At 35.4% G+C, this 24,359-nt stretch overlaps 1 protein-coding gene across 1 annotated transcript; it reads right to left on the bottom strand.

Moving 5' to 3' along the window:
- Positions 1–649: 649 nt before the first annotated feature.
- Positions 650–24,359, bottom strand: LOC306876815 (tetratricopeptide repeat protein 21B-like). The gene is made up of 29 exons (XM_079428228.1): positions 24,193–24,359; positions 23,337–23,466; positions 23,122–23,232; positions 21,913–22,079; positions 21,226–21,348; positions 20,687–20,844; positions 19,535–19,619; positions 18,594–18,692; positions 17,825–18,017; positions 16,869–16,966; positions 16,170–16,370; positions 15,884–16,013; positions 14,890–15,047; positions 14,570–14,794; positions 13,352–13,590; positions 13,085–13,157; positions 10,472–10,582; positions 9,430–9,568; positions 8,817–8,923; positions 7,904–8,092; positions 6,794–6,904; positions 6,422–6,503; positions 6,126–6,276; positions 5,384–5,545; positions 5,075–5,270; positions 3,964–4,188; positions 1,981–2,101; positions 1,824–1,891; positions 650–1,537 (listed from the first exon to the last, which is right to left on the bottom strand). The coding sequence occupies exons 1-29, from the start codon at positions 24,223–24,225 to the stop codon at positions 1,460–1,462; spliced, it is 3,963 nt and encodes a 1,320-aa protein (XP_079284354.1). The 5' UTR covers positions 24,226–24,359; the 3' UTR covers positions 650–1,459.

A 24,359-nucleotide genomic window follows, 5' to 3' on the forward strand; every position in this document is an offset into this window, starting at 1 on the left:
TTTCCACGACTCTAAATACATTTGTTCATGCAGCATCTGACATCAGTGATGGGTGACATTCGACTACGTTAAACTCACTTAGACGTATTACCACATTAAATTATAGAAATGATAGAAAACACTCACCAGACATGCTCAGCCTGAGGATTTTAATCACCGTGTCCCCCATGCACATGGGCTTCATAAAGAGCTTCTGTGTTTGCAGGGCAAAGAAAAGAAACCGGACACGAACCGGACAAGAGAAGAATACCAGAGAGGCTCAGAGTGTTCATCTGTAGGATACTGGAGATTTAACTTCCCTCTGTGTCGCTTCGCGTTGAATCTCGCTGTAATAGAGTTCAGTGAGAAAGTCGGACTCTTGCTGGAGGTTGACATATGCATACTGCTTCTGATGAAACTCAAAGTTTATTATTTGATATCAAATTGATGTGGATTTATTGCACAACTAAAGTTCTTTTCCGTAACACTGTCAAGCTAAAAGTTTATTCTGTAAATCTCGCAAAACCCCACATCTGAGAAACTACTATATTTGGACAAATTCCAGGAAATTGATCCCTGGATATATGCCTTCATATATATATTTAAGTATAGCCTAATATAATATATTTATTTAAATAATGAATGTAATTATAAAGAAAGAAATATAATTTAAACATATGTATATACATTTTTTTATTATATATACACACATTTATAATATATATGGACTGGATGCAACATCACACCATGGTTCAGAAGATTGTAGTGGACACCAGCATTAGATGGTTAAAGAGTTGTAATGGAAAAATAAACTGATTCAATTCTGCCCTGAGTTCAAGTGGCACATACAACACAGATTCAGGACTAAATCCATGCTCGAGGCCAGAAAACTTGGAGAAATACATACTGTCTTATATTTGCATTTGATAAACTCTAAACAAAGCCATACATATTGCATACTGCATAGTAAAACAAATTAATTATATATATCATGTACTGTGTAGTATGAAGCATAATAAGCTATATTCCACCCAGAATGTAGTTAAACACACGTATGCTACATTGTTCTCACATGACCTCACTGTTATCAACTTGGAAATTGATGCAGTTTTGAGTAAATTTTAGGCAAAAATGTTCTGTTTGCCAAGCAGGTCATCTAAAGAGGCAAAAAGAGACACAATGAGAATGCAAGGTCAAGCCCATCACATTGTGGGTTTCAGTATTCTGCGCAGCGTGCTTTGCTGCATACAGAAAATGTGCATATTATGGAATCTGTAGCCTGACATTAGTGTTTTCAAAAGTTTATTTATTTCTGTGTACATTAGGAAAAATCTTGCACCGTTATTAATGATTGATTTTAATGTTGAATGAACACTGCATGTAGTCATATCAAAATATTTCATATACTGACACTTATAAATGCACTTTATATGAAATTACAGATGAGATCACAACAGCACACAACACACCAGTCCTTCTGTCATGATCTTAAAGCTGCTCTTGCTTTGTCCAAGATGTCCTTCCTGATGCGTGGATAGTTGGGATGTGCGTCCAAAACCTGAGGGTGAGACGCAAGAAAGAAAAAAAAGATGCAACAGGATAACTTTTTTAATTGCATTTATTTAAATTGTTTTTGTATTTAATATATTTTTAGCTATTATAGTTTTAGTAAAGTTTTAAATATAATATAGGTATGATATGGTCTGTCTAGAAACGTTTAAACATTATTTGTAAAAAATTATTTTTCTATGGAAAAAACATGTCTGGAATCTGACCGTTGGTCTCAGTACAGTATTTACTAATTTAGACGTTTATATTCGCAGCAGGATTTCTTGCGTACTCACTTTATGGCACACATCTATAGCATCCACGTGTCTCTTGGCCTTCAGGTAATTGAACGCGAGCTTGTAGCCTGGTAAACAAACATCATGCTGATGTCAATAAGAGATGTGAACACACACATGAGAGCAGTACAGAGCGTCAGAGGGGCTTTAATCTTACCGATAGTGGGATTGGTTTGATTGCTGTACTTCCAGGCCATTTCATAATTCATGGCAGCATCTCTGAACGACTGCTCCTTCTCCATAATGTAGCCCATGTACTCGTATGCCTTGCAGCAGGACTGTTATAAAACATGTTAAGACATCATTCTGTAAGTGTTTTTAATATTTTGGATAGGGATGCACAATATTGGATTTTTGCCAAAATCCGATATTTTTCAACTCATTTTGGCTGATAGCCGATGCCAACATATTTCCTTTTGTTTGGAAACAACGCCAAGTCTCTCCTGTGCGGAAATTCTAAGCAAATTATTTTTGTTTTTGGTTAGTTTTTAAATAATAATGACGTTATTTATAATGACAGTACATTGAAGCTTTGACAATAACTATAAATAAACTATGTATCAATCAATGCATTTGATTTTTCTGAAAAATGCAGTGGTAACTAACATTTTATTTTAAGATTTAAGATTAAAAATGCTGGGTCAAAACAACCCAAGCGCTGGGTTTGCCCATATTTTACCCAGCGCTGGGTTGAATCAAAGACTATAGCTTCAGAATACCCAAGATGTGTCACTCGGATAGTTTTGAATGGGGGAAAATGCAACGCTCAATATGGCTGCTTAATCGCAGGAAGCCCACCTTCGGAATGAAAGAGCCAATTGTTAATCGGTAAAGTCAGCGCGTCACTGCAGCTGCCGTTAGAAGTCCCGGTTGCTATAGAAACAGTCAGGGTTCTGAGACGTGAGCTCAGGACTGCGCATTAAAACGCCTTACCGAACAGGACCCGGAGGAGGCTGCAGCTGCTGCACGTGCTATTACGGTTTACTCTATCATACACCGAACGTGTCATTCTGTTCCTGCATTCTCAGATTCAATGCAGCGATTTAAAACAGTGAATCTAATCATCATTCAGGCAAAACTTTGCTTGGGTGAATGTGCCATACTGCTGACGTGATCTAATCGCTAGCACACCCCTGAGCACATGGGAGTTATTCTTCTTATCGGTAAGACATGATATCGGCATAATTTTCCATATCGGTCCAATACCGATATTTACATTTAAAGCCATTATCTGCCGATTCCGATAACAGTCCGATAATATCGTGCATCTCTAATTTTAGATATTCTGAAAAGTTAGCAAAAAAGTTTTGCACACTTTTGGATTTTGTTCATCAAGTTACAAATAAAAAGAGAAAATAATCAAATGTGTTGAATCACAGATCATCTAAAAAGAGGCATTTTCCACTGTAATCACTCATTTTAACCCTTATTTTTATAATTAAAATGGCATATTTAAACATTTTTGGCTTGAAATGGCTTGAATATAACTCTACACCCATACCTCATTTAGAATACACAGATTTATGAATATTTAAATTAGTCCATCTGACTACATGCTCCATAATTACTTTGTTAACTGAAGTAAGTAAATGCTACACAATGGCAAGTGCCAATATTGGATTCATTCAGCCATATATGTTTGAAACAGAAACTGATTTCAAAGAAGAGAAAGAGTGAATTACTTTTCTACAAGTCCATGTATCGGAATGATAATGCATTTTATCTAATCGCTCTCTACAACACTGGACATGTAATAGTAATGGATATCATTAGCTTTTGGCTTGACTAAGTTATCAAACAGATAATAAAAAGGTGTTGCTAATGTTACCCAAACCACATTCTTGTTCGCCATCTCAAACAGATACCTTCTAAAAATCAACATCCTTGGGTAGAAACGGTTTGCTAATGATATGAAAAGCCCCATTCTGCAAGTTGACGGGATTGAATAGGAAACAAACACTTTCAAACTGAGAGAGTGATTTGCAGAGAGGGTGGGATTTTATGCTTTCAAAGCTTGCTATTGCCAGCCTCTGAGAAATCACCTACCCTACCTTTAAAAAGACTTATCTTTTACTATTTTTCAGCTGAATTTTCAGCACAAATCGTGATATATACTGCAGCTGAATGAATTCAGTGTCACCTTGTTGTGTCGAAGGCATCTCTTCAGCAGCTCTCCTGCCATGTCGTATTTTCCCGACTGGATGTAGATGTCGGCCAGAAGCAGCCAGCTCTTTTCAAACTCGTCCGCATCAATGATGTTCCAGTTCATCTTGGCGATGCGTTTGAGCTGGTTTCGAGCTCGAGGGGTTTGCTTCAGGATCATGTAGGCAGTGGCCATGGCCAGCAGCGCAGGAACATAATCTTTCTGTAAAGAACAAACAGACATTTAGGCGTAGTTGAGTAAATGTTGTTGTGAAGCATGAAAGAAGAGCATTGAACAAATAGTAAAGTCTGGTGTAAGTGATACTGAAATAGAGATTTCTGACATCTGATTTCTTGAGAAACAGCCTTTAAAGATATGTATTATAACTGAAATCTACAGACACAAATAGATGAAGTATAATAAAATAAACACCTAGATGGGTATTTTGGAGGTTTTCTTTCTACTAGTCTGAAAAAAACATATTGAACACCAGTGCCTGAAAAAAGAAAGTTTTGCCTATAGTGTCTTGCCTTTATAGAAGTAACAAAAGCCTGCTGAATATCATATAAACTACTGTTTAAAGGTTTGAGGTTGTGCCTTTATAGAAGTAACAAAAGCCTGCTGAATATCATATAAACTACTGTTTAAAGGTTTGAGGTTGTGCCTTTATAGAAGTAACAAAAGCCTGCTGAATATCATATAAACTACTGTTTAAAGGTTTGAGGTTGGTAAGATTTAAAAAAAAAGGCTGCATTTATTTAATCAAAAATACAGTAAAAAATGTAATATTGTGAAATATTACAATTTAAAAAACTGTTTTCTATTTGAATGTAATTTATTCCTGAATCTGAATTTCTAGAGTCATTACTCCCATCTTCAGTGTCACATGATCCTTCAGAATTCATTCTAATATGCTGCTTTGTATCATTATAAATGTGTTTACTGTCGCTTTTGATCAATCTAATGCATTGTTTCTAAATAAACATTCTGAACTCAAGTCTAAGTTTGTCTTGAAGGAGTGTTTGTCTTGAAGGAGTGATTCAGGCATATATAAAAGTGCTGTGCATGTGTGTGTATTTAACATATCCATCATGTGATGTCCACACACCTCACTGTTTGCAATCTCAATGAACACGTTGAGAGCTCTTTCCACGTTGGCTTTCTGTTTGGTGGCCAGATAGCAGTAGTTCTCCAGGATGCGCAGCTGTACGTGTCCCGCTGGGGTTTGCGGCTTCAGTTCTTTTAAGAGCTTCTCCGCCGTTCTCACGGCTAGCTGCTCTGACTCCTGCTTCTCTGTAGAGTTTCTGAACACAAACAAATGAAACGCATCATTTGTGAAAGTACATGTGTGCAATACAGCAAATACAGAATAAAGGACACTAATGGGATGCATCTTGAGTGACGGATCAGGACGTACCCCATGTCTCCATCCAGGTTCTCAAACACCTCTCCTCCTATGGTCTCATTGTCAGGGTTGAGACAAATCTCAATCATGTTGTACACTGCATTCTGGCCCCAGTCGTTGTCCTTCCTGGCTTTGTTAAAGTGGCGTAACCCATCGTTAGGTTCACCGGTGTACCTTTGAGAAGCAGATCAACTAATAAAATAAACATGATAATCAGAACCAAAACAGATGTTTTTAGCAGGTATGAGCTGAAATGGCACAGCTCTATTCTGGAAAGGGGCCGGGAGCAGCAGCTCATTTGGATTTAAAGAAACAGACACGAAAATCAGAGTGTTTCTGCTTCCACTCAAAATAGGCGTTTTCAAAATGATATAATAAATTATCTGTGGGGTATTTTGAGCTGACACTTCACAGACACATTCTGGGGACACCACAGACTTATATCACATATTGTAAAAAGGGGCATAATATGTCTCCTTTAAAAATATATATATATTTTCTCTAAAAATCCATATATTGCTGACCCACATGACACGAAAGTATGCAAATAAAATGTAAGTTGTATATGAAGTGTTTTATTTTTCACTGTAAAATTAAAATGAATTCATAATTAAAAAAATAATAATAATTATATGATTTAGTATATTAGCTTTCATTAACTAATGAACCCCAAGGGGTTGACAAAACCTCATATGGGAAACGTTATATTACCATCATAAAGCATAACCCTCTATTTCATGTTTTATAGTCATACCACAGGTAGAGCCCTTGGCAGTAGTTGTATCCAGGCTCAAACTTGGCCCTCGATGAGTGTTTCTCTGCCATCTCGAGGAATCTTGGAACCTCCTCCAGTTTGCCGGCTCTGCGCAGCAGATCAATGAGGCGGGACAGCGTTGGGTAGTTGTCTAGGGGAAGAGATTAAATGAGTTCATTACAGCTTCCTGGTTGCTTAGGTTTCCCCTGCAGCCCAGACAAGTATCTGGAAGGAAAGCTGAGGGGGCTGCTGCAACAACGGCGTAATCGTTTGAAAGGTCAGGAGATGAACAACACCTGGTTTCCTTTCCAAGAGCTGCTGGAAGTGAAATACAGCCTGTTCATAGTCCTGCTTCCTGAACATAAGATCTGCCATCATCTAACAAACACAGAGAAGAGAAGTTCACCACATTTCTGCCTAGCAAAGCTATAAGAAAAGGAAAAAAACTAAAGAGCTGCGGGAGAATATGCAGGTTTTAGTGTAAAAAAAATCTTAAAATAATTGAATGATGAAAAAGTTTGACTTGAACGTTTATATGAATAAACGTTCAAGGAAATGAATGAGAATCTTCCTTCTAGAACTCTACACAATCAAGATGTTTTTTCCGCCTCCAGATTGATCTGATTGGTCCATTGGTGTGAGGTTATAAGAGAGGAGCAGAAACTGACCAGTGTGGCCGACTCGTTGACCGGATCGTTCCTCAGAATGGCACTGCACTGCTGCTGACAGGCCTCGACATCATCCAGAGTAAGATACAGCTGAGCCAGTTCCAACATCACCTGATCAAACACACAGACACACACATTTACTTGCACAGCTGTTCACTGGGATACTGGAACGTCTGCTGCTTTTGAAAAGAATCGTTATTTTCTGTCAAAAAGTTTCACATTTTTATTTACATGCATTTTTTATTTAAGTGCATTCTAATCTATCTATCTTGCACATAAAAAAATAAAATAAATAAATTAAAAAAAAAAAGAGCAGCAAAAAACATTTATTCATTTGGCACATGCTTTTAAGTCACTTTGGATAAAAGTATCTGCTAAATTCATGGATGTAAATGTACTGTACTTGAATTACTAGCTTTGTTGACAAATGTAAACTGTGCTTAACTGTGAATTAAAAAAATTATAGAAAAAAAGAAAAATATTATATGCAATATTTATTTATTTTCATTTTAACGACAACTTAATATAAATGTGTTTTAAGTTCATTTAAGGGTTATTTTAATATAATTGAGGTACTATTACAGTTTTTATTCATAATTTTAATCAAATGCTATTTTTAATTTGAGTTATGTTAGTAAATCATGATAAACTACATAAAAATGAGACATACTGCCTTAGGAACTAGCTGAAATAAAAAAAAAATTATAATATTATATTTTAGTTAAAGTTATATTAAAGTTGTGGTTAAATTTCATAACCCTGGTTTATTTATACTGTTTTGAAATCAAGATGACACAATTTTTGTGCTTTTGTGTCAATATAGTTCCTAATAAAAAGAGAAAATAAAATTAGGTGAAGCGCTTTTTCATTTCACAAAGTGTGTACTTCAATGAATTATCCCACATTAATCCTCACCACATACAGTAGCTACTTAATATATACAAATATATAAGCTATTTAATAATATATAATGTAGTATTGTAAATAAGATTGATTTGTGATGGTTTGCAGTCAAATGCAGGCCTGTGCCGTGTTCAAATGCAGCACCACACATGGACAGATCCAGCTGCAGAGGAACACACTGGACTCACTGATCCGGGCCACACCGACCTTGCTGTCACTTTCACAGTACACAAGCGCCTCTTTGTAGAACTTGACGGCTCGTTCGTAGCCGCGCTGGCTGCTGCAGTGTTTGGCGATTTCGGCGCAGATCTCTGCGGCGAGCTGCTTCTGTGCAGGCACCGAGTCGGGCTGCTCCAGCTGAGCGCGCTTCAGAACCTTCGCCTGCACATCCCTCGCCTGAGGAGGAAGAACAATTTCACAACAATTCAAACAACCGCTTTGGGCGTGAAATTAAAGGAACACTTCACCTTGAAAATTTCAATTCTGTCAGCATTTTCTCACCCTCCAAAGTATGTTTATTTATATACTTGAAAACATACTTGCATACTACATGAAATATAAATGAGTAAATATAGGGTGTATATATATATATATATATATATATATATATATATATATATATATATATATATATATATATATATATATATATGCACATTTATTTATATTAAATTTTTATTATTTTTATTATTTTGAATTAGCTTTTATTTTTATATTTTAAGTATTCCTTTTAGTAATTTTATGATTTTTCTGTTTTGTATTTAATTTCTAATTAGCTTCCATTTATTTTAATTGTATTTATACATTTTAAATTTAGTTTCAGAATAAATAAATCTCAATAAAATATTGCATTTTCAATATAATATAATATATAATGATTTGCTTAAATATTGTCATGACGACACATTTTCCCTCCCAGTTCTCATTACAATAAAACTAACTAACAATAAATCAATCAATCAATCAAGACTAAAATAAAAATTGGTACACAAAAAAGGAAAATAAATTGATGTTAGTAATTTTAGTACTTAAACTGATTATTTCAGTTACTTGCAAAATAAAGTAAGTTTTTAAATAGCTAACAATAACACTGTTTCCCAGAAAAAGACACTCAACTCACTCTCTGTAAGGACAGTAGCGCTTCGTCATTTTTATTGACTTTGCTCTGGACTTTGGCGAGAAGCACAAGATAGCGACAATCTTCGGTAAGAAGCAGCAGTTCATTCACTGAAAAATAAAAACAGAAACACACAACCGATCACACTTGAAAAAAAGCAACTGCACTGTGTATTACACCATTTTTTTTAAATTACATTAAGCTGAAGCAGCTTCCAAACATCAATCAAAATGCACACCCCTGTTCTCCCATGACACACCCAAAGGACAGTCCTGATTTAATTTGTCAGTCATGTGACATGTTGTTGAATACACACCCTGAAACATATAATTCAGCATTTCTAAGGTGTAGTAAATATAGTGTAAAATACAAGTGATAATACTCAGCAGACATGCATTATTCCTCTTTATTGCTGAAACATTGATTTCATCGCTTATCAGACTTAAAAATATCACGGACAATATCTAAACAAGCTCAATTCTCCACTAATCTTTTGGAAACCGCAGTTTAAGTTCAATTTGAATGAAGCACTAATAAAAAAAATCTCTTTTAGGGGTGACTGAAGTGAGATGTCCCCATTTCACAATAACTTCAGAATGTCTGAGCTGTTTCTCACCAGGATCATGTGTGAGAGCCTCTTGCAGGACTTTTTCACAGCGTTCGTACTGTCTGAGCTTCATGAGCAGGTCAGCCAAGTCGTAACGCAGGAAATTCTGCTGCCCGCTCTTCAGCGCCGCCTCATAATAGTTAATTGCCTGGGAAAAGTTCATAGAGAAACTGCATTCAGAAAACTGTATTAACAGAGGAAAATGCTTCTAACAAAGGAAGCTACGTTTACTCTTACTGACAATCCCCACTGAATAAGACCTCTTTTTGCATTTTAAAACAGAAATTCATTACCAATGCTACTTTTTTAAGAATTCTCTTCATGCTCACCAAGCCTGCATTTATTTGAATGCAGCAAAAGCAGTAAGATTGTGAAATAGTTTTACTATTTAAAATAACTGTTTTCTATTTGAATATACTTTAAAATGTAGTTTATTCCTGTGATTAAAGCTGTATTTTCAGCATCATTGCTCCAGTCTTCAGTGTCACATGATCCTTCAGAAATCATTCTAATATGCTGATTTGCTGTTCAAGAAACATTTTTTAAAATTATTATTATCAATATTTAAAACAGTTGAGTACATTTTTTCAGGATTCTTTGATTGAATGCTGATCTTCTGAACTTGCTATTCATCAAAGAAACCTGAAAAAAACCTTCTCCTGTTTTCATATTGCTGTTTTCAACAATAATAATAATAATAATTGTTTTTTGAGCAGCAAATCAGCATATTAGAATGATTTCTGAAGGATCAAAAAATTCAGCTTTAAAAACACAGGAATAAATTACAATTTAAAATATATTAAAATAGAAAACAGTTATTTTAAATAGTAAAAATATTTCAAAATTTTACTGTTTTTGCTGTAATTTGGATCAAATAAATGCAGGCTTGGTGAGCAGAAGAGCCTTGTTTAAAAACATTACAAATATTATCATTCAAAATCTTTTGACTGTAGTGTGCTTCTTTCAAAATGAGCTCCTTGAAAAACCCACTTTGAAAACTCACACTCTAAGTTTAAAAGAGATATTATTGCAAAGACTCTTCTTCACTTACCTTCACATAGTTGTGGGTCTTGACAAGTGCTTTTCCAATCTTACTGGCCACAGCTCCATCGTTGGGGTTTTTCTTCAGGGCTTGTTCATACACCTCAATGGCCAGCTCCGGCTGTCAGCAGAGAACATTATTTTCATACACAAGCAACAATGTGATAACAAAAAATTATTATGTCCAACTGAAATGTAAGGACTCATTTGACATGACAGATACCATGTTTAGGAGAATCTCATGAATTCTTTTTTTTTTTTTCATTTTTCACATACTTTTAACAGTATTATATATACACAAAAAAAAAAAAAAAATATTATATATATATATATATGTATATATATATATGTATATATATATATGTATATATATATATATATATATATATATATACACACACACACACACACACACACGTTGGTTTTTGTGGTTTATGGGGACTCTCCACAGGCGTAATGGTTTTTATACTGAACAAACTGTGTGTGCTATTGCCCTACACCAACCCTACACCTAAACTTAGCCCTCACAGGAGACTTTCTGCATTTTTAGATTTTCAAAAAAAACATCATTTAGTATGTTTTTTAAGCCTTTTGAATTACGGGGACATAGGCAGTGTCCTCATAAACCACCTTCATATTGTAATACCTCTGTCATACCCATGTCATTATACACATTTGTGTCCTCATAAACCACATAAACATGCACACACACACACAGGCCACTTTATTAGGTACACCTTGCTAGTACCGGATTGGACCCCCTTTTGCCTTCAGAACTGCCTTAATTCTTCGTGGCATAGATTCAACAAGGTGTTGGAAACATTCCTCAGAGATTTTGGTCCATATTGACATGATAGCATCACGCAGTTGCTGCAGATTTGTCGGCTGCACATCCATGATGCGATTCTCCCGTTCCACCACATCCCAAAGGTGCTCTATTGGATTGAGATCTGGTGACTGTGGAGGCCTTTTGAGTAAAGTGAACTCATTGTCATGTTCAAGAAACTAGTCTGAGATGATCTGAGCTTTGTGACATGGTGCATTATCCTGCTGGAAGTAGCCATCAGAAGATAGGCACACTGTAGTCATAAAGGGATGGACATGGCCAGCAACAATACTCAGGTAGGCTGTGGCATTTAAACAATGCTCAATTGGTACTAAGGGGCCCAAAGTGTGCTAAGAAAATATCCCCCACACCATTACACCACCACCACCAGCCTGAACCGTTGAGACAAGGCAGGATGGATCCATGCTTTCATGTTCTTTACGTTCTGACCCTACCATCTGAATGCTGCAGCAGAAATCGAGACTCATCAGACCAGGCAACGTTTTTCCAATCTTCTATTGTCCAATTTTGGTGAGCCTGTGAGAATTGTAGCCTCTGTTTCCTGTTCTTAGCTGACAGGAGCGGCACCGGTGTGGTCTTCTGCTGCTGTAGCCCATCTGCTTCAGGGTTCGACGTGTTGTGTGTTCAGAGATGGTATTCTGCATACCTTGGTTGTAACGAGTGGTTGTTTGAGTTAATGTTGCCTTTCTATCATCTCTAACCAGTCTGCCCATTCTCCTCTGACCTCTGACATCAACAAGGCATTTTCGTCCACACAACTGCTGCTCACTGGATATTTTCTCTTTTTCGGACCATTCTCTGTAAACCCTAGAGATGGTTATGTGTGAAAATCCCAGTAGATCAGCAGTTTTTGAAATACTCAGACCAGTCCGTCTGACACCAACAATCATTCCACGTTCAAAGTCACTTAAATCCCCTTTCTTCCCCATTCTGATGCTCGGTTTGAACTTCAGCAAGTCCTCTTCACCACATCTAGATGCCTAAATGCATTGAGTTGCTGCCATGTGATTGGCTGATTAGCAATTTGTGTTACCAAGCAATTGAACAGGTGTACCTAATAAAGTGGCCGGTGAGTGTATATACATATATTTGCTTAAATATTTTCATAATTTAACACATTTTCCGTGTAGTTCTTATTACCATAATGCAGATAAATAAATACATAACAATAAAATAAAATTGTTATGCAAAAAATAAATACGGGTGCATCACAAAAAATTTGAATATCGTGAAAGTTTTTTTTTTTTTTGTTACTTATTTCAAAAAGTGAAACTTTCATATATTCTAGATTCATTACATGTAAAGTAAAGGTGCATTTCAAGAGTTTTATTGTTTTATTGCATTTCAAGAGTTTTAAACTTTTTCACAATATTCAAATTTTTTGAGATGCATCTATATGCACCTGTATATTTTATTTGTATAGTATTATACCATTATTATATATAGAATTTGTTGCATTTTTAAAAAATAAAATAAAATTTAGTTCGCAATTAAAGTAGAAATTATTTTTTGTAATAAGAAACTGTAATGATAAAGTAAAAAAAAAAACCTTAATGGAACCGTATAAAAAAACGGGTTCCGGAATTTCAATGAATTTTCCAGACAGATAACGAATCACTGTTTACACTGTATAGTAAATATTTGCGTGGGGATTGAGAGAGACATCATATTAAAAAAAAAAACACAGATATTTGAGTCTCTAAACAAAAACCTTTGCTAACTGCGACATTCAACACAAATGTAAACATCAGAATAAACAACTAGAATCTCTCCCACCTCCTGAATGTTCATGTAGGCATCTCCGAGTAACAGGAAGGTATGAGGGCTCGGCAATTTGTCCACCAAATCCCTGATGAGAACACGGATACATTAATGTTCTGAATACGAGTGTCTGATGATTGTTTGCACAGGTGTATCAGAGCTTGCGTTAAAGCTGGACATGAATTTATGATATTCACCCATATACTGTAAAAAACATATTTTGTAAGCTATAATACATGTAGTGAATATGAGGAGTTAATTTGACAAATAAAAATGAATTACCTATAGCAGCTCACATAAAGCCGTTTCTCTTTCCTGTGGTTCAGGTAGATGTCTGCCATTTTTTCTTTGGCCTGTATACAGTAGGGCTGCTCTGGCGTGATGTTTCTGAGCATGCTCAGTGCCAGCTCTGTGTCTCCTCGCATTAGCGCCAGGTCTGCATTGGCAATAGTGACTCGAAGCTCCTCTGGAGTGCCCGTGAACTCATTTATGGCATCCTGCATCACTTTAGCTGCCTCATGCTGAAATTCAGAACAACTTTTAACCCCAAGCACTAGCAAAAATAATATTCATTTTACTACAATAAAGACCAAAATAACACTAATAAACCACACTATTTATTATTAAAGGAATAGTTCACCCAAAAGTGAAAAAAATTGCTCAAATTTACTCACGCTCCAGTCATTCAAGATAGATGAGTTTGTTTCGTCATTAGAACAGATTTGGAGAAATGTAGCATTACATCACAAGCTCACCAATGGATCCTCTGCAGTGAATGGGTGCCGTCAGAATGAGAGTCCAAACAGCTGATAAAAACACCACAATAATCCACAGGTAATCCACACCACTCCAGTCCATCAATTAACATATTGTGAAGTGAAAAGCTGCTGTTTATAATAAACAAATCTATCATTAACACATTTTTAACTTCCAAATGTTGCTTCCAGATAAAATATGGGTCCTCTATCCATAATACTGCTTTCTATAGTGAAAAAGTTGTCCTGTCTGAATTAGGAGATAAATATGCACAGATCAATCACCATTTACTAGTGAAAACAACCCAAAACAGTTCTAATTAAATATATAAATGGATTCTGAAGTAAGAATGGACAACAAGGGATAGACGTTTCACTGGAGAAAGCATTATTCTGGATTATGGCCAGTAGCACAGGTTCATTATAGACTTGTTTCTTACAAATACAGAGCTTTTGGCTTCACAAGATGTTAATTTATGGACTAGTGTTGTGTGGATTACTTGTAAATTATTGTGCTGTTTTTATCAGCTGTTTGGACTCTCATTCTGATGGCACCCATTCACTATAGAGGATCCATTGGTAAGCATGCTACATTTCTCCAAATCTGTTCTGATAAAGAAACAAACTTATCTTGGATGGTCTGAGAGTGAGTACATTTTCAGCAGCTTTTCATTTTTGGGTGAACTGTTCCTTTAAGAAAATTAAGAAATGTTTGGGGGGAAAAGTTTTAAAGTTAAACTCTAACCTGTTCTCCATTGAGCCACAGAGCCTCAGCTAGTTCCAGGAACACAGATACGCAGTCAGGTGAGCTGAGCTCAACTCTCTTACTCTGTCTTTTGTTTGAGGAGCCCGTTCTCTTCACAGCACACAGACTCATAGCCATCTGCAGCGTCTGAATGGCCTCCTGAAGCTGCCCCATCTTCCTTTGAGACTGAGCTTTTATCAGGTGATACAGAGGATGTTCGCGGATCTGAGCGCAAACAAACCACATATTCAGTCCCATCAAATCAATACCCTGAAACTGGTTTACTTCTGCAGTTCAGTATGGCTGGCATGTTGTGTCACCTCAAAGTTGTGGCTGAGGCAGAGCTCCAGAGATTGGGAGGAGAGCTTGAAGTTGCCCTGCATGAGATGGATCTGAGCCATGAGGAGATGGGCGTCAGCATGGGCCGGGTTCTGATCCAAACAGTGCTGCAGGCTGCTCTGGGCCACCTCGATATCTCCTGTAGGGGGACAACATATGAAGAGATCATAAACCTGGCTTACTGAACAAACTGGTCAAAAATAAGAAATTATATCTTATATTAAAAAAGTGATTGGATTTTTGCATTTTAACATTATTACTTGGATGACAAAAATTATAGATTTTTTTAGTGTTTTATTATTATTATTATTATTATTATTATTTTTACTTCCCAATATTATCATTACTGTAAAATAACAGTTTTATTTAAATTAACAAGACAATAAATGCTGTATAAAGCACTTTGCAATTTGAAAAATACATAATTTTTCCCCCATTACAGTACTGAGAACAAAATATAGTTTCTTCTTTTTTTTTCTTTTGATTTTGAGGTGAAATATTACCTGGAAGCAGTCTTATTATACGGTTCTTAACTAAAATTTAAACTAAAAACATAAAATATTGTGTTACTTTAAATAAAATAAACATTAACTAAAATAAAACGAAGTACAAAAAGCAACATTTTTCATTTTCATTTAGTTTAACTATGTACTAAAATAACAAAACTGAAATAAAAAAATAATAAAAACTATATAGACAAAAAGTAATAAAAATGACAAAAACATACAAAAATACTAAATACTAAAACTTTGCCTAAAGTTAAAATATAAAATCCAAAAATAAACTAATTCAAAATATTCATAAAAACTATAATAATATCTCAGTGATACTAAAATAATACTGCCTGTGTGAAAGAAGTTTGAGAGATTCACCCAATTAGATCAAGCCATGATGTTTGATTTTGCTTGTAAAATAAATAGAAAGATACCAATACAATCATACTTATCAGAAAATAGAACTCAGACATGCACACACCTGACTGAAATCGGACTTTGGCCATTAGAAAGACGGCCTGCCGCAGTCCAGGCACTACTTTGACCACCGTGTCCAGCACAGATGCACAGTGCTGCAGCTGAGGTGCAGGAGGCTGACCTGGAGCTGGAGCCTGCAGCGAAAACAACATCAGCCAATAAACTACAGGGGTAATCTTCATCAAGACAGACATAGAACCAAGGCTGGACAAAAGACAGTTGCTAGGATGTTGTTAGGCAGCATACAGTGTGTTCTGATTGTTTGCATGGCAGCGCAAGAGAGGCAAGACCTTGGCAGGAGACAGCGCCAGGTATTCCTTGGCGATCTCGAGCAGGAAGTCAGGGTTGAGCTTCTCAAAGTACTCGACGCTGAGAGGCAAACCCTGCAGGGCGGAAAAGTGTGCGTCCACCGTGTCGTTTAACAGATTGGTCGCCTCGTCTGGGGGCCGACGCTTTTTCAAAGCCAACAGCGCCCGCAGATACAACAGCTCCTAACACACACAAACACGCAGATTAAGCAACCCTTAAAGATGATTCTGTTTATCGTGTGCTTTAAGACCATGTCACGTGCTAATTAATCTGTTCACTAATGTTGTACAGTTTAATTCCTCAGGCACAGCTCAAAATAAAAAAGAAAGAAGCTTTGTTTTTGTTATACATCTGTTGCTCTACAAATATAACATGACAGCTGTTTTTCACTAAGCAGATGTGCGTGTTTGTTTAAGTGTGCGCTAAACCACACAGACAAGAGTCTCGGTTTGAGTAAACAGGCTCTGTTACGCACTGTGGATGACTCAATGGATAAAAACAACATAAGTGGATTAATAAACCAAATCAAAGATAGATATTATTCTACAAAAATGCTTTTCTTTATCTTTTATTAAATTCTGTTGAAATATTCTGGAAAGAGTCTCTCTGTGTAACATTGTTCCAAGAGCTCACATTGTTTTTTTAAGATAACATAGTAAGTCGTTGAAATGGTTTCTCACCCCTGATTTGCCAATGGACTGCTGGATCTCTGCTAGGAACTCCAGCTGTTGTTCTGCATCATCTATGTGTCCCTCCATAAGCTGACACCTGATGATACCTGCACAAACACCAAACACCAAAACCACTCAGTTAATGCTCTTTCTAGTAATGCATTTAAAACATTTAAAAAAAATACGCCAGGCATGCTAGACATTATAGTGCTTTTTAATATTTGATATTAGCTTTTATTTTTACATTTTCAGTTTTAGTAATTTTGTTGTGTACATTTTTTTTTAAATAACGCTATTTAACTTTTATTGATTTTGATTTCAATTTTAGTTTTAGTCATTTTAAGTACTTCCACTTATTAATTACATTTAGTTAGTTTTAAATGTTTAAGTTTTTATCTGATAATATTTTATTTCAGATTCTAATTACCAAAAATGATTTTTAATATAGTAGTCAACATTTGGATCAAAACCTTTCATCAAAGTTGTCCTAAAACCAAAACAATACTCGTTCTTGTCTTAGGATGACTTTTTTGATCCACTTGAAATGTTGACAACTGTAGTTTAATAGTTTTAATAAACAATCACAACATTGATCCTAGACAGTCTTTTAGTGAAGTTTCAAGTTGTAACAAGTTTTCTTTAATTGATCGTTTGATTTGAATCACTCAATTTTAGCCAATTTAATGCAAAAGATTGCATTTACGAATTGACGGCAACAGCAATTACTAAAAACTATTTTCCAACCATTCATTGTTCAATATATAAATACAGGTATTGATGAAAAATCTTTTTTTCATACTGTAAATAATTAATTAGTGTAACTGTAGACTGTTTTCAATTGCCACTTTGCACATAAATATATAATTTGTTGTCACAGATGTGCATTTAAAGCCATTTTACAAAGGCTTTGTTTGAATGTGACTCATCCATCATAATTTATTTGATAAGCTCTCTTTTGCTCTCACCTATCAAAGCGGAGACGCTGCTCTCATCGAGTGTCATTGCTGTCTTGTACCATTTCATGGCCTCCTTCACCCTGCCCAGCAGAACCAGCTGATAGCCCATCTCTGTGGCCAGTTCAGAGTCGCTCGAAGCCTGTGCAAACGCCCGCTCCACCATCCTGTGAGTGTGCTGAAGGACCTTCTCAGCTCTTCCACACTGCAGAGTGATCAGATATTCACATCATTGTTGATATTTTTGGCTATTTTTGATATCAGCAATTACATTTTCACTAGTTAAAATGCTAATTTTTGATATCAACAATTTAATTGTCACTAGTGACCATGTTAATTTCTGATATCTGAAAATGTATTTCTGATATCAACAATTGGGAGGGTAATCTCTGATATCAACAATTTAATTCTTGACATCAAAAATAGACATTTTTACTAATAAGAATTGTATTTCTGATATGTGAAATTGGAAGTAATAGTAAGAAATTAATTCTTGATATCAACAATTCATTTTGGTGACATTTAAGGTGACATTTAATTAGTGAAAATACAATTACAGATATCAACGATTTAATTATTGATATAATAAGAATTAAATTGTTGATATCAAGAATTCATATCCTGTGAATGAATAAAAGTCAAAACGGCTTGCCATAATCTGCAGCATCATATCTTTCATGAAACAACAGCCTATTAAAACATGTTATTTCCCGCTCTTTGCAGGATTCTAATCTTAAGGTTCAAATGAATATTAAGTTGTATGTCCATGGATGAGTATTACCACTCGAGTGAACGCTAAAGACATCCTGTAGAAGAGCTCCGGATTGTTTGGTTCTTGAATGTCCAGATTACTGATCAGATTTGATAGTTGATTTACACACTGAAAAAAACACGAAAGAAAATGAATGAGAATCGTTAAAGAGAGAACCATTCAAAAGTCTGAGGTCAGTAAATCTTTTAATGTTTTTGAAATAAGTCTCTTTAGCTCTCCAAGGCTGCATTTATTTTATCGAAAATACAGTAAATACAGTGATAGTGAAATATCATTACAATTTGAAACGTAAAAATTGAATTTGTGATCAAAGCTGAATTTTCAGCATCATTACTCCAGTCTTCAGTGTTACACGATCCTTCAGAAATTATTCTAATATGCTGATTTGCTGCTCATTTCTTATTATTATCAATGTTGAAAACAGTTGTGCTGCTGCACATTTTGTGGAAACCGTGAGACATCAGGATTCTTTGATGAAAAGAAAGCATTTATTTGAATCTTTTGTTACATTATAAATCTTTTTAATGGGGTGCAATGGCTCCTTGCTGGATAGAAGTAATAATTGCTTGTAAAATCAATAAATGAATAAATAAATCTTACTTTTGAAGAAGCAAACTTTTGAATGACAGCGTATATATATATATTCATAAATGCATAATAAAATTTATAGTCACAAAATATGATCCACAATGCCACCACTCAAACACATAAATGAATCTGAATTGTCATGCATCACCTTATATCAGATTTCGAGACTTTTCTGACAGGTTTTGATCACAAATACATTCAAAATATGAAGCAGAACTTCATGAAGGATTAATGCCAGGTTGAAGTGTAATAACTAAACAGGAACTAAATTTAATGCAGCAATTCAGACTATCTGAACCCATAATAAATGACTTTTCTGGCATTTAATCTGAGTAAACACACATATGTTTGTAATGTCACACCTCTCCAACATCTCCTTCCCTGCAGAGAGAGTGCAGCGCCAGCATCCTCAGGGCCTCCAGGTTATTTTTATCTCGCTGGAGAAGCCTGAAGTTCAGAAGATGACAGAATCAGGATCAGTTGATGTGTAAAACAGATGTTCTGAGACATGCATTTATGTCTTTGCATAAAGCAATTATTTCCTGAATATTTAGATATGCATCTTCAATATCCATTATAAACATTACTTTATTCTGTGACAAACACCACACTATAAAACTGCCTGTCATCAGTTTTTATTACAGAAGAATTTAATTATATTGTGTTTTCTTGTTAAACGACTAAACTTTTGACGGTCCTTTTGGTGTTAAAGTATGATTCATTTCCAGGAATCAGTTTAAATGGTCGATCTCAAAGAATCAATTCAAAGCGATTCAATTCAACAATTAGTTTGCATCAGCACAGCAGCTCCTGCATTATATTTGAATGTTTTTAAAAAGTATATTATTGCTATATTCATGCATATTAATGAGAATTATTAAATATTCTTCTTCTTTATGTACATTTAGTGGAAAACAGTGATTATTTGATTATTCGAATGAGATTTTTCAAGTATGTTACTTCTTGCATTCATTTTTTTATTTATTTATAATGAATATTTAGTTTAAATTATAGTCCCTCTGATTTACAGGAGAGACCCCCCCCCCCCCCCCCCCCCCACATGATTGTAAAGTGCTTTGAGTGTACGGCAATACACAATAAATGCGCTATATAAATGCATCATTCATTCATTCATTCATACAAAATGTCTCTTTTAAGCAATTTTAGAGCAAATACTGTACATAAATTATCTTGAACAATCACAATCCAGCTCCACCTGAGAGAACTGGTTTTCAAACAGACCCTTTGAGGTCTCGCCGTGGAGTTCGTACGGCTCTTAGTGATCAGTCTAAAAGGCCCTTTTCATTCTGCCTCTCGCTGGCCCTCATCCAACAGGGAAAGAGAAACAATGATCCAGTCTTTCTGTACAAATCCATGGAATCACATCTAATTTCCATTTGCACTTGAATGCAGCTCGCTTCTGAAAGTCTTTGAGAGCTTTTAGAGTGCATTTATGCATTTAAAAAACAACAACAAAAACAAATATTACTTAAACCATTAAATAAAAGTTTTACCTCTGAGCTGCATCTATAGTTTGTTCCCAGTCCTGTAGCATCAACAGCAGCTTCATCTTCTTGACCAGGGCAGGTAGAAAGGACGGGTAACTCACAATCACCTGGTTGATGGTCTCTAAAGCACCAGAATAATTCTGACGAAATTCATAATAATGTACCTGACAGAAAGACACAATTAGAGCATTACAAAACAAATTGCATTGTTTTTCATTTACGCACAATAAAATATTTTATTTTTATTATTGCCATTTAATAGAAAATTTAGAAAATAACGCCGCCTCCTTTTTCACTATCTCTAACATAGTTTCCCATGTTTTTAATATTTTTGAGATTAAGTGAAATTTCACTTCAACATTTATCAGCCTCTGAATCACTTTAAGTTGATTCTCTGTGGTATTTTAAAAAGTATTAATATTTTTTAAAAATTACACACATCACCTTTAAGATGTATACCTTTGAAAAAAGTAAATAAAAAATGTGCATCAATAAGGAATTTTCTGTTTGTTGAATTATTAAATGGTGATCAGAAATAGAGTTACCTTCCCCATCAGAGCAAAAATGTCGCTTTTCTCCTTCAGGGCCTCGTCAAAGTATTTCCCAGACTTCTTTGCATAAGCATCTTTATTAGATCGTAGATCAATCCAGCCTTTCAGTACAATTCCCTACAAAACAATGATCCCAATATTAAACAAACAACAAAATATGTGGACAATCTGGTGATCATCAGTGTTATTAGTTATCATTGAGAAACTTTTAAAGTTTTTATTAATATTTTGAATTAGACTGTCATTTTTAGTTTTCATTTTAATGAAATTTTTTTAGTATTTGTATTGTTTTTTTTTATATGTATTTATTTATTTTTAGTTATTTTAGCACATTACACTATGTTAACTACATAAAAATGAAAAAGGTTTTTATGGTTTTAGTTTTATTTAACTATAACTATATTTAAAGGAGTCATGTTACACGTTTGGACCCCTGATGTTTAAATAAATATTAATAAATTTTTTAATGAACTGAAAAAGTCATTGTTTAGTGTTTTATGATCACCAGGAATTAACAGGCCAAATGTAATAATGCATCTTGCTGCATAATTTGGAAGATGCAGAATTTTTTCCCACCATCAGACTTATCCTTTTGATGCAGACAGGTTGATCAGTCCTTTTCCCATCATGAAAAGCCACGTCAGCAGAAATCTAAAGGGTAGATGCATTAGAAAAGTTCACCTCTTTAGAGCCGTTGGAGATCTTGATCATTCTGTCCACATACTCTCTGGCTTTGTCACTGCGGCCCAGCAGCCACAGCAGCATGCCAGCGTAATACAGAGCTTTGGGACTCGCCGTCTTCCTCTCCTCCTTCACCCTTCCATCCAGCTCCTGGATCACGTCACGGTCTACATGCAAGACACCTTTTGTTATTATTTATTCACATGCATATCACTCCAAACCTGTATGCTAATACATTTTCCATGCAACACAAAGGATTTTTAAAGAGACATTTAATACTAACATCACAATAATCCACAAGTAATCCGCACAACTCCAGTCCATCAATTACAGGAACACGCCACTTTTTTTGGAAATAGGGTTAGGTAGTTACATCGTGTACTAAGACCGACGGAAAATGAAAAGTTGTGATTTTCTAGGCCGATATGGCGTAATAATTTTGCTGCCGTACCATGAGTGCAGCAGACGCAATAATATTACGCAGCGCCTGAAAGTAGTCCCCAGCTCTGTAGCCTATGATATATGTAACTACAGAAGTGTCAAGTTTTAAATAGGAAAATTATCTAAACTCTTTGGTCATTTTTGAGTGATATGCAAATGGTCTAATCCGATTCAATGATCTATGCTAAGATAAGATAAAAGTGCTTACCGCCAGGTAAAACTCAACTGTTTAACTCTTGGGGAGTTGGAAAATGAGCCTGTTTCCAAAAAAAGTGGAGTGTTCCTTTAACATCTTGTGATGTAAAAACTGCATGTTTGCAAGAAACAAATCATCAAGATGTGTTTAACTTCAAACCCTTGCCTCTGGCTAAAATACAAATCCTCTAGATTCATAATACAGCTTTTTCTCCAGTGAAAAAGTCATCTGGTTTGAATCAGTAGAGAAATATGCAGAGATCAAGCACTGTTTAAAACAGTCCAAAATAGCGCTGAACAAATATGTTGGTGGATTTTGATGTGAGATGACAACAGATGATGGACTTTTTCACTGGAGGAAGTGTTATTATGGATTATGCACTTGTATTTTGGCCAGAAGTAACATAAAATGCCTTCATGATGGATTTGTTTCTTACAAACACGCAGCTTTTCACTTCACAAGACATTAATTGATGGACTGGAGTGGTGTGGCTTATTGTGATGTTTTTATCAGCTTTTTGGACTCCCATTCTGACGGCACCCATTCACTGCAGAGAGTCATTTATTTCTTACCAGGGTTTGGTCTTTTCTTGTGGGCATAAACCAGAGCCATGAGCACACAGAGGGAAACGTCTCCTCTCTCCTTCAGCTGCTCCAGCTCCTGAATGGCATCCAACACTTGATCTACAACAATAAAATTACAAAGAACAAACAGGTGCCAAGGGATTCAGACCATTTCTCAAGACGTCAAATGAAGACAGAGATAGAAAACAGAGGGGTTTCCTCACCTTGCATGAGCAGCCCATAAGCGTGGAGGAATGCGAAGACTGGATCATGACTGAATTTCCTTTGAGCTTCACTGGAAACATCTACAACATGACTGGAGTACTTTTCCTGGCAGTAGTATAAGATCAAGGCCTGAAATTGGCAATAAATTCAGTAGGGTTTAAGCTGATTAACTGGGTCAATCCTACAATGCAACGCATTTTAATTATACTGGAAAACCACTGGTAAACAGATTTATTTTAAATATATATATATATATTACTCTGTAAAACATCTTGTATCATATTTGATACATGCATTTCTAAATAAGCCTCTGATAAATGATCAACATGTTGTTGATAGCTGACATTTTTTTAGCAAGTACTTTATGTTTAATTGCAAAAACATCCAGTGGTTCACGTGTCTTTTTGCTGTGACTGTTTTTATTGAGTAAACGTAAGACTTGTATATTGTTAGTAATATAATAAGATCAACACATACTGGACTGAACTTGGGTTTGCTTGATTATCCATACAAAAAATAAAAGTGAGTATCAAATATGATCATAAGGCTCTTGAGGAAAGTATATGTTCACTTCTCAATCATCATTATTGTGAGCATGAGCTCCATCACTATATCATATTATTATATGAGCCATAAAAGCTTGATGAAGCAAATATGATCCAGCACACACGCATTTTCTTTTATATTTATTTCAATAAACTGTTCCATTAATACAATTATTTCATGTGTCAGGCTTTACAGGTTGCTTTTTCCCACCGAAATGTATTATTTATTTTTAAGCATATATGAAACATCTCAGAAACTACATGCATTTCCACAAAACATTCTGGTGCTATTCTGATTATTATGACTTACAAGCGCGCATTCCTCATCATCAGCCCCCGCCATAGTGTCACACACTGCAGCTGTCAAAACAACCCTGAAAACACACAGAACAGACGATTCTGGGTCTTTCTATCCCGGATAGCATCTTTGCTAAGCAGATGAAGCATCATAGTAACCAAACAAACTCCGCTATTTCC

This window comes from Barbus barbus, assembly GCF_936440315.1.
Source record: "Barbus barbus genome assembly, chromosome: 11".
Classification (NCBI taxonomy): Eukaryota; Metazoa; Chordata; class Actinopteri; order Cypriniformes; family Cyprinidae; genus Barbus; species Barbus barbus.